Source organism: Mobula birostris, chromosome 9 (genome assembly GCF_030028105.1).
Source record: "Mobula birostris isolate sMobBir1 chromosome 9, sMobBir1.hap1, whole genome shotgun sequence".
Taxonomy (NCBI): domain Eukaryota; kingdom Metazoa; phylum Chordata; class Chondrichthyes; order Myliobatiformes; family Myliobatidae; genus Mobula; species Mobula birostris.
This window is the reverse complement of record NC_092378.1, coordinates 153403902-153415331: the sequence shown is the minus strand read 5'-3', so window position 1 is coordinate 153415331 and position 11430 is coordinate 153403902. Positions and strand designations below refer to the sequence as shown.

Here is an 11430-nt window from a genome sequence, read left to right as displayed (position 1 = left end):
AAGTACTTGGATAGACACGGGCTGATTAAGGATAGTTAGTATGGCTGGTCAGGTCTAACCAATTTCATAGAGATTTTTTGGAGGAAGTCACCAGGAAAGTTGATGGAAGGCAAGGCAGTGGATATTGTCTACACAATGTTCCCCTACACAAACTTCTTGTCTCATTCCCTAATAGCAGATCAAGTATCGCACACTCTCGTTGGGACTTCTATGTACTGATTAAGGAAACTTTTTCTTGAACACACTTGACAAACTATCTCATCTAGTCCTTTCAGTATAGGTATCCCAGTCAATATGAGGAAAGTTAAAAATCTCCGATTATAACAACCTTATGTTTCTTGCAACAGTCTCTTCAAATTTGTAGCGAACTCTCTACTCCAAATGTATTTCTCTAAATCCCGGGTACTGTTGGGTAGCCCCATTAACGGAGTCATAACTTTCTTATTTCTCAGTCCCACCCATAACCCCTCACTGGACTAGTTCTTCAGTCGGTCCTGACGGAGCACTGACGTGACATTTTCCCGGACGAGTTACCCGCCCCTTCTCCTTCAATCCCTCCCGCTCTGTCGCGTCTAAAACAACAGAACCGCCTGCCAGTCCATCCCCTCCTGCAACCAAGTTTGAATAATAGTTACAATGTCATAATTGAAATTCCAGGGGTGGTAACCCCTGCCCTGACCTCATTCGCCTTTCCTACGATTCTTGTTGTATTGGAATGTACTCAACTCAAGGTACTGGTCACACTGATGAAGGGTCTCGGCGACTGTTTACACTTTTCCATACATGCTGCTTGGCCTGCTGAGATCTTCCAGCATTTTGTGTGTGTTGCTTTTGATTTCTGACTTTGTCTGAGGTCTTACCAACATCTGTCTCCACAAACTATGCACTGTTCTGGCACTCTGGTTCCATCCCCTGCAACTCTAGTTTAAACCCCACTGTGCGGCATTAACAAACCTTCCCGCTAGGATATTAGTCCCCCTCCAGTTCAAGCGCAAACCATCCCTTCGGTATAGGTCCCACCTTCCCTGGAAGAGAGCCCAACGATCCAAAAAAAAATCTTATGCCTTCCCTCTTACACCAACTCCTTAGCCACATATTAAACTGTATAATCTTCCTAGTTCTGGCCTCACCAGGCACGGTTAGCAATCCTGAGATCACAACCCTGGAGGTCCTGCTCTTTAAGTCACACCTAACTCCCTGAACTCGCTTTGCAGAACCTCGGCACTCTTCCTACCCATGTGATTGACACCAACGTGCAGCACGACCTCTGGCTGTTCACCCTCCCACTTAAGAGCACTGAGGAATCGGTCTGAGATACCCTGGCACCTGGGAGGCAACATACCATTCGTGAATCTCGTTCGTGTCTACAAAACCTCCTTTCCATTTCCCTAACTCATGAATCCCGTATCATCACAGCTCGCCTCTTCCCCATCCGAGTCTCAGTCAGCCTAAGAGCCAGAGACCGGTCCGCTGTGACTTTCCCCTGCTAGCTCATCCCCACAACAGTATCCAAACCTGTTGTTGAGGGGAAAGGCCACAGGGGTTCTCTGCACTGGCCCCTTAACCCCTTTCCCCTTCCTGACTGTCACCAGTTTCCCGTGTCCTGCACCTTGTGTGTAACTACCTCTCTATATGTTTTATCTATTATCCCTTCAACCTCCCAAATGATCCGGAGCTCATCCAGTTCCAGCTCCAACTCCTTATCACGGTTTGTTTTAAGCTGCAGCTGGATGCACTTCTCACAATTGTCATCGTCAGGTCACTGGATGTCTCCCTGCCTTCCCACATCCCACAAGAGGAGCTTTCAACTGTCCTGCCTGCCGAAGGGTTTCGGCCGAAACGTAGACTGTGCTCTTTTCCAAAGATGTTGCCTGGCCTGCTGAGTTCCTCCAGCATTCTGTGTGTTGTTCGGATTTCCAGCATCTGCAGATTTTCTCATCCACTATCCTGCCTGGCATCTCTGTTCGAGCTGTACAGATATGAAGAAGGAAGAACAATAGACTGTGGGGTGGGGGAACTGTACCTACAGAGAACTGTGGACATAGAGGGAATGAGATTTTTGGATGCCGGGAATGGTGGACCTGAGTTATAAGGAAAGATTTAATAGGTTAGGACTTTATTCCTTGGAACATAGAAGATTGAAATATACAAAATGAGAGGTATAGACAGGGTAAATGCAAGCAAGCTTTTTCCACTGAGGTTGAGTGGGACAACAACCAGAAGTCACGGGTTAAGGGTGAAAGGTAAAATGTTTAAGGGGAACATGAGGGGGAACTTCTTCACTCAGAGGGTTGTGAGAGTGTGGAACGAGCTGCCAGGGCAAGTGGTGCAAGGAAGCTCGATTTCAGGGTTTGAGAAATTTGGAGAGGTACATGGATGGGAGGGGTATGATCGATGGGACCAGGCATTTTTAATGCTTTGGCACGGACTAGATGGCTATGTGCTGTACTTTTCTGTGACCCTATGACCCACACCCCCTCAACCATCAGGCCCTTGAACCAATGTGAATAACTTCACTCACCTCATCACTGAACTGATTCCACAACCTATGGACTCACTTTCAAGGATTCATCTCATGCTCTCATTTTTTTCTTTTTGTGTTTTCACAATTTCTTGTCTTTTACACACATTTGTCCGTCTGGTTTGTACAGTTTTTCATTGATCCCATTGTGTTTCTTCGTAGCTCTGTGAATGCCCTCAAGAAAATGAATCTCAGGGTTGTCTGTGGTGACATATATGTACTTTGATAATAAATTTACTTTGAACTTTGAATAAATGACACATTTTACCGTATGTTTCAATGTGCATGTGACAAATCAATATAACCTTGCTCTTTAATCATTGACATGAAGATTTGGATAAAGAGATGGATGGGTGGTTAGAGGAATATGGGCAAAGCGCAGGCAAATGGGACTAGTTTGCTGGGCACCGTGGCTAGCAGGGACCAGATGGGTTGAAGGGCCTGTTTCCACATTTACTGATAGGTTTATATTTCCCATAATCTCTGTACTTGGATGAGATGTTCAAGATTGTTTAATGTCATTTCCAGTAAGTAATTGTAAAGGAGAATGAAATAATTGTTAGTCTGAATCTGATGCAGCAAAAACAAAACACAATAAGATCAAGAACATAATAATAACTTTAAAAAAACAAGTAAATATAAATACATAAGCTAGCTTATATATAGAGAGTGATTGTATGTTCATGAAATGAAGCCAGGCACAAGAGTGCTTGTACATAAGGTGACTGACAGAAAATAATAAAGTAGTAAAGGTTGGGGGTGTGGAGGGGTGGGTTAGTGGGTGAAGGTGTTGATCTGCCTTACTGCTTGGAGAAAGTAACTGTTTTTGAGTCTGGTGGTCTTGGTGTGGATGCTCTGTTGCTTCCTCCTTGATGGGAGTGAGACAGACAGTCCATGAAGCAGGGTGGGTGGGATCCTTCATGATGTTACTGGTTCGTTTCCAGCACCTTATTGAATAGATGTCCTTGATAGTAGGTAGACTGGTGTCAGTGATGTGTTGGGCAGTTTTGACTGCCTGTTGTAGAGCCATCCTGTCCACCACAGTGGAGTTTTCATACCATGCAGTGATGCAACTTGTTAGGATGCTCCCTACCGCACATCTGTAGAATGACGTGAGTATAGGCAAGCATCGTCTGGCTCTCTGCAGCCTGCTCAGGAAGGAGGGGCTTCATATCCTCTATAACCTTCGTACTCACCAGTACAGGCTGGGTCTCCTCACCTCGACCAGCAGGTCTGTCCTGGTCCCGGTCCCTTGATGTGACTCGGACACAGACAGATGGTATGGGACAAGGTAAGCCCCCTGCCACACTGTGGTACCGGGTCCAGAGTGGGGGCACTAGGCAGTGCAGTACCCAGCACTGTGAGCTCGCGATGGTCCTGCGGCAGAACAGGCAGATTCAGGGGTCAGAGGTTAGGGAAAGGGGCTGTTTGCTCTGAAGCTAATCAGGGAGCTGCCCTGCCTTCCCACTTCCTCCTGGAATTAAAAACCAAACCAAACGGACATTGTGTCGATGCATTACATGTACAGTAACGTACGCAACTCACAGACACACACATGCACGCGCACACACTCACAGACACACACACAGACATACACACACAGACACACAGAAATTTGCTATTTTGTGGCCAGAGTACAGAGCAATATATAAGAAAACTATAAATGACAACAAGAAGTATATAATAAATAGTTAGAGCAAAAATAGTGAGGTAGTGTTCATGGGTTCATTGTCCGTTCAGAAATCTGATGGCGGAGGGGAAGAAACTGTTCCTGAAACCTTGAGTGTGTGTCTTCTGCTCCTGTACCTCCTCCCTGATGACAGAAATGAGAAGGGGCCGAGTCCTGGGTGATGAGGACCCTCAGTGATGAGTCACCTTCACGACACACTAACACACTCACTCACAATGCTCACACACACACACACACACCTGAATATATTCACAAAATCACACTTACATTCACACACAGAGTTTACAAGCCAGTCATTATAAAACAAAATTTATTTGGTCCATTGGAACCTGAGATTTTTGAAACTACATGATACATATATATATATTTATATATTTTTATATATATATATATAGACTCTAAAATTGATAAAACTCTTGGTGTTGTCGCTTTCCAGTCACAGGGTGGAGAGTTGGCTCTGTAAGTGCTCACAGGCTGGTTCAGATTCAGCTCACCTGAGGCCGCACTGACAGGACGGACAGTGGGTGGGGATGGGGAAGCTCGGCCAGCGGACGAACAACATGAGGAGGAATGACCGGTGGCGGCAGTGACAGGGTGGGGACGGGCAGTTCTGTCGGAGATTTAGGACATCTTGGTTTGCTGGGACGTAACCCTCTGTCCTGCTGTATGTCGTAGGCATGCTGTGCATTGGGGGGAGGGGGTCCAGTGATGGAATCATTCTGTTTATTTTGGGCTCAGTTACCACAGAAACAATCTCCCAGCTTAGAAACAATCTCCCAGCTTTTAGAAGAGATTATAAATCCTCAAGCTCTTATTAAAACAATCGGTAAAGTTCCTGTGAACAATCTACAACAAATTACTATATCCGATTTACAAACCCAGCCACAGTAGTGAGGGATCAGCTGGCTGCCAACTTTACCTGCGTCCTTGGGGAATCCTTTCTACCGCAAACCGAAATCACCCTGTTGTTACCAGATCACATCTCACCCCAGCCTTTTGTTACAATGGGCAGAGACAGAAAGATACTGCCCCAACCTTTTGATAAAGATTCGTTTAAAGAACTATGCTCGCCACAATTTAATACATTCCTGTAGGAAAACCACCCAGTCTGTGCTGACTCACAGAGCAATCTCTGTAACTATTCTCTGGCCGCTGTATCGTTTCACAGTGCCAGCGAACGACAACTGGCGTTCACTTCCGGCTGCAGCCTGGACGCAGTTTGTGCCTTCTCCCATCACTGTGTGGGTTCCTCTGGGTGCTCCAGTTTCCTCCCACAGTCCAGACGTACGGGTCAGGGTTAGTCAGCTATGGGCGTGCTATGTTGCTGCTGGAAGTGTGGTGACAGTTGTGAGCTGCCCCCAGCACGCTTCAGACTGTGATGGTCGTTGACGCAAACGACACATTTCCCTGTACATGTGACAAATAAAGCTAAACTTTAATCTTCCCCCCAAATTCTACCCCTCATCCACACAGGAGGGGCACCTTATTAAGTCAGTGCCCCCACACATCTTTGAGACGAAACCAGCCCTCCCCCCAGGGGAAACCAAGCAGATGGGCTAAACCCAGGGACAACCTGGAAGATTGCCCAGGTCAGAGGACTGTTGCGAGCTGCAGTTGCTGGCCTTTGCCCCAGTGGTGATGATGGTCTTACTGAGGGACCGAGGAAAGCAGAGCCCTCCAGGGTAACCCACACGGTTTCAGGGAGAGCCCGTGAACGCCACACAGACAGAATCAGACATGGCTCAGCAAAGCAGTGAGGTAACAGCTCGTCTGAGGCAGCAGCAAACACATTAAAGGCAGATTCAGACTAAATGTGTGCTCACATTACGTATCAGATTGGGCGGAGACCATGCCAGCTGTGGGTGTAGGTGACACTGTTCAGGACTCGGAGATTTACCACAGCTGTAGAAACCCAGTAACATCCGGTCGCACCGATAACCAGCACCGACTACAGAGCAGTGTGAGTTACGGAGTGTGCACCTTGGCTAACAGCAGCCTCTTGAACCCAGTAATGTCCCTGACTAGCCTTGTACCTAAGTCTGTCTTAACTCACTGGATGCAGCCGTATTTAAGTTGTGTCTTTTCTTTACGCTTTAGTCCAATGAACATTATTCGTCTCACTATAGGAAGGATGTGGAAGCTTTAGAGAAGGTGCAGAGGAGATTTACCAGGATGCTGCCTGGATTAGAGAGCATGTCTTATGAGGATAGGCTGAGTGAGCTAAGGTTTTTCTCTTTGGAGTGAAGGAAGATGAGAGGAGACTTGATAGAGGCTTACAAGATGCATAGATGGAGTAGACAGCCAGAGACTTTTTCGCAGAGTGGGAAGGGCTAATACAAGGAGGCATCATTTTAAGGAGATTGGAGGAGGGATGTCCGAGGTAGGTTTTTTACACAGAGAGTGGTGGGTGTGTGGATCGCCCTGCCAGGGGTGGTGGTAGAGGCCGACACATCTGGGACATTTAAGAGATAGAGGCCGACACATCTGGGACATTTAAGAGATATTCAGGCGCTAGATAAATGAAGGGTTATGTGAGAGAGAGGGTTACATTGATCATAAAGTAGGTTGAAAGATTGACACAAAGCTGTGGGGGCCAAAGGTTCTGTACTGTTCTACTATGCCAAAACATTTTCCACCAAACATGGTTTCCATCAAACTCCTTCATCTGGATACAACCTGTTCTAAACCAGGGGAGGTAGGATCTGTACCTGAGCCTTTCACTGATACTGGAGCATCAGGACACACCCACACCCCTTTGGAAACCGCCCCAAATTAACATCATGGCTGTAGCAGTCAGTTTCACATAGATGCCGACCACGTTAACCATGTAGAGACTCAGAGTGACCCACATTAACCATGTAGAAACTCACAGAGCCACCACGTTAACCATGGAGAAACTCAGAGTGGCCATGTTAACCACGTAGAAACTCACAGAGTGACCATGTTAACCATGTAGAAACTCAGAGTGACCACGTTAACCATGTAGAAACTCAGAGTGACCACATTAACCACGTAGAGACTCACAGAGTGACCACGTTAACCACGTAGAAACTTACAGAGTGACCACATTAACCATCTAGAAACTCACAGAGTGACCATGTTAACCACGTAGGAACTCACAGAGTGACCACGTTACACGTAGAAACTCACAGAGTAACCACATTAACCATGTAGAAACTCACAGAGCCAACCCCGTTAACCATGTAGAAACTCACGGCAAGCAGAGTGTGGCTGGCTGGGGACTGTGATTGTAGTGCAGAGTTTGAGGAGAGGACAGGGGCCTTTGTGAGGTACGGGAATGAGTAGCTGTCACAGAGGCAGACGTGCCAGAAACATGGAATTTTATGAAAATGTTCACAAAAACTATCAATTCTTATGTAGGAGAGAGTGTCAGGGTTTATGCTTAAGGATGATCACCACTCTGGCTGTGTGTGTTCAGAGGCACCTTGGTGGGGTGATGAGGGGAGGCCGGGTGGTCAAAATCTGAAAGCAAATCTACAAAGGTATGCTTGGGGAGGTGGGGGTGTGTGGGAGGGGGCTGGGTTCTCATGTCTGGGAGGGAAGCTGGCGAGCAGGGATTCCTGAGGCTCTCGGTGCAGCTAGGCCGGGAGAGATTCAACCCGTCACCACGGCAACGGCAATGGAGATAGCGATCAAGGTGATGGGGTGGGAGTCAAGAGGATGGGATCCAAGGATCCTGGGAGTGGGGTGGTGGGTGGGTGGGAGAGGGACCCAGGGAGGGGGCGTTACTGAGGGAGGGTGTGATCTAGGGAAGTATGTGATTGAAGGGCAGAGAGAGATCTAGGAGAGGAAATCCCAGGATCCCGGAGAATGGGAATGATCCTGGGTGGAGAGGAGGGGGGAGGGAGAATGAACCCAGGGGGAGGGAGATTTGAGTTTTGAGTCGGGGGGGTGATGATAGGGCCCCAGATAAGGTTTAGAGACCCTACCCCCTGGGATGGGGGTCTTCAGGGTGGAGACCGGCTGTTGGTGAAGTGGATTCCCCTTCCTGGATTAGAAATTGGAGCAGACGTGATATCTGTCTCCCCCACCCACCCCAACCTCAACAGAAGAGGGCAGGGGTCGGGGACAACGGTGGGGAGCAGCTGTCGTCACAAGGGCCGGGGGCAGTGCAGGCCAGAGACGTCGGGCGTGAGCGGGGGGCTGTGTGTGCCCCTGGTCGAGGACCACTCGCCCAACGAGTGCTGCACTGCTTTGCGGTGAGCCAGCCGGTGGGTGATGGAGAAGCCAGCGTTGCCTTCCAGCTGGGAGAGTACCACCAACACCTGCCTGAGGAGAGAAAAGACAGCAGTCAGTACTCGACCCCATCCCTCAGCACTCCCACCTCCCCTTCTTGTGACCCAGGGTCCCAAGATGAAACACCCCCCTCCCACAGATACTGCCAGACCCAAATCAGAAACACAAGAAAACAGAGTCAGGTTTAATATCACTGGCATATATCAGGAAATCTGTTGTTTTCACACTGCAGTCAATCACACCTCACACCATTGGACATGGGAGCAGAATTAGGCCATTCGGCCCATCGAGTCTATTCCATCATGGCTGATTTATTATCCCTCTCAAACCCCAATCTCCCACCTTCTCCCTGTAATCATTGATACCCTGACTAATCAAGAATCTATCAGCCTCCACTTTAAATATATCCAGTGACTTGGCCTCCACAGCTGTCTGTGGCAATGAATTCCACAGATTCACCACCCCCTGTCTGAAGAAATTTGTCCTCATCTCCCTTCTAAAAGGATGCCCCTCTATTCTGAAGCTGTGCTCTCTGGTCCTAGGCTCCCCAACTACTGGAACTATCCTCTCCACATCCACTCTACTTAGGCCCTTCAATATTCAGAAGGTTTCAGCAGATTCCAGCATCTGCCGTTCTTGCGCCTCCTTGTGAAATGATCGCAGTTTGCTAGCAGACGTGAATTCATATATTTCATTATGCATCAGCTTATTCTCCTCCAGAAGTCATAGACAGACCAGTTGTACCTCCTGTCCTGGTTACAAGTCAGTGAGCCTGACATCAGTAGTGGGAAGATTATTGGAGGGTATTCTAAGGGACCGGATATATGAGTACTTAGAACCATAGAAACTACAGCACAGAAACAGGCCCTTTGGCCCTTCTTGGCTGTGCCGAACCATTTTTCTGCCTAGTCCCACTGACCTGCACACGGACCATATCCCTCCATACACCTCCCATCCATGTATCTGTCCAATTTATTCTTAAATGTTAAAAAAGAACCCGCATTTACCACCTCGTCTGGAAGCTCATTCCATACTCCCACCACTCTCTGTGTGAAGAAGCCCCCCCTAACGTTCCCTTTAAACTTTTCCCCCCTCACCCTTAACCCATGTCCTCTGGTTTTTTTCTCCCCTTGCCTCAGTGGAAAAAGCCTGCTTGCATTCACTCTATCTATACCCATCATAATTTTATATACCTCTATCAAATCTCCCCTCATTCTTCTACGCTCCAGGGAATGAAGTCCTAACCTATTCAACCTTTCTCTGTAACTGAGTTTCTCAAATCCCGGCAACATCCTTGTAAACCTTCTCTGCACTCTTTCAACCTTATTTATATCCTTCCTGTAATTTGGTGACCAAAACTGAACACAATACTCCAGATTCGGCCTCACCAATGCCTTATACAACCTCATCATAACATTCCAGCTCTTATACTCAATACTTCGTTTAATAAAGGCCAATGTACCAAAAGCTCTCTTTACCACCCTATCTACCTGTGACGACACTTTTAGGGAATTTTGTATCTGTATTCCCAGATCCCTCTGTTCCACTGCACTCCTCAGTGCCTTACCATTAACCCTGTATGTTTTACGTTGGTTTGTCCTTCCAACGTGCAATACCTCACACTTGTCAGTATTAATCTCCATCTGCCATTTTTCAGCCCATTTTTCCAGCTGGTCCAAGTCCCTCTGCAGGCTCTGAAAACCTTCCTCACTGTCTACTACACCTCCAATTTTTGTATCATCAGCAAACTTGTTGATCCAATTTACCACATTATCATCCAGATCATTGATATAGATGACAAATAACAATGGACCCAGCACTGATCCCTGTGGCACACCACTAGTCACAGGCCTCCACTCAGAGAAGCAATTCTCTACCACCACTCTCTGGCTTCTTCCATCGAGCCAATGTCTAATCCAATTTACCACCTCTCCATGTATACCTAGCGACTGAATTTTCCTAACTAACCTCCCATGCGGGACCTTGTCAAAGGCCTTATTGAAGTCCATGTAGACAATATCCACTGCCTTCCCTTCATCCACTTTCCTGGTAACCTCCTCGAAAAACTCCAACAGATTGGTCAAACATGACCTACCACGCACAAAGCCATGTTGACTCTCCCTAATAAGTCCTTGTCTATCCAAATGCTTGTAGATTCTGTCTCTTAGTACTCCCTCCAATAACTTACCTACTACTGATGTTAAACTCACCGGCCTATAATTTCCCGGATTACTTTTCGATCCTTTTTTAAACAATGGGACAACATGAGCCACTCTCCAATCCTACGGCACTTCACCCGTAGACAGCGACATTTTAAATATTTCTGCCAGGGCCCCCGCAATTTCAACACTAGTCTCCTTCAAGGTCCGAGGGAACACTCTGTCAGGTCCCGGGGATTTATCCACTTTAATTTTCCTCAAGACAGCAAGTACCTCCTCCTTTTCAATCTGTACAGTTTCCATGATCTCACTACTTGATTCCCTCAATTCCATAGATTTCATGCCAGCTTCCTTAGTAAATACAGACGCAAAAAACCTATTTAAGATCTCCCCCATTTCTTTGGTTCCGCACAAAGCCGACCACTCTGATCTTCAAGAGGACCAATTTTATCCCTTACAATCCTTTCGCTCTTAATATACTTGTAAAAGCTCTTTGGATTATCCTTCACTTTGACTGCCAAGGCAACCTCATGTCTTCTTTTTGCCCTCCTGATTTCTTTAAGTATTTTCTTGCACTTCTTATACTCCTCAAGCACCTGATTTACCCCCTGTTTCCTATACATTTCATACAACTCCCTCTTCTTCTTTATCAGAGTTGCAATATCCCTTGAGAACCAAGGTTCCTGACTCCTATTCAATTTGCCTTTAATCCTGACAGGAACATACAAACTCTGCACTCTCAAAATTTCCCCTTTGAAGGCTTCCCACCTACCAATCACATCTTTGCCAGAGAACAACCTGTC

The 11430-nt window shown here is 47.0% G+C and overlaps 1 protein-coding gene across 7 annotated transcripts in view; it reads right to left on the bottom strand.

Annotated features, from left to right (window-relative positions):
* Positions 1–6686: 6686 nt before the first annotated feature.
* capn15 (calpain 15) overlaps positions 6687–11430 on the bottom strand; it is a 277686-nt gene continuing 272942 nt past the window's right edge. For all 7 annotated transcript variants that reach the window (XM_072269206.1, XM_072269202.1, XM_072269199.1 and 4 more), the window contains one exon: positions 6687–8501. In XM_072269206.1, coding sequence (XP_072125307.1) covers positions 8324–8501 — 178 coding nt within the window. In that variant the 3' untranslated portion in view covers positions 6687–8323. The remainder of the gene's footprint in view (positions 8502–11430) is intronic.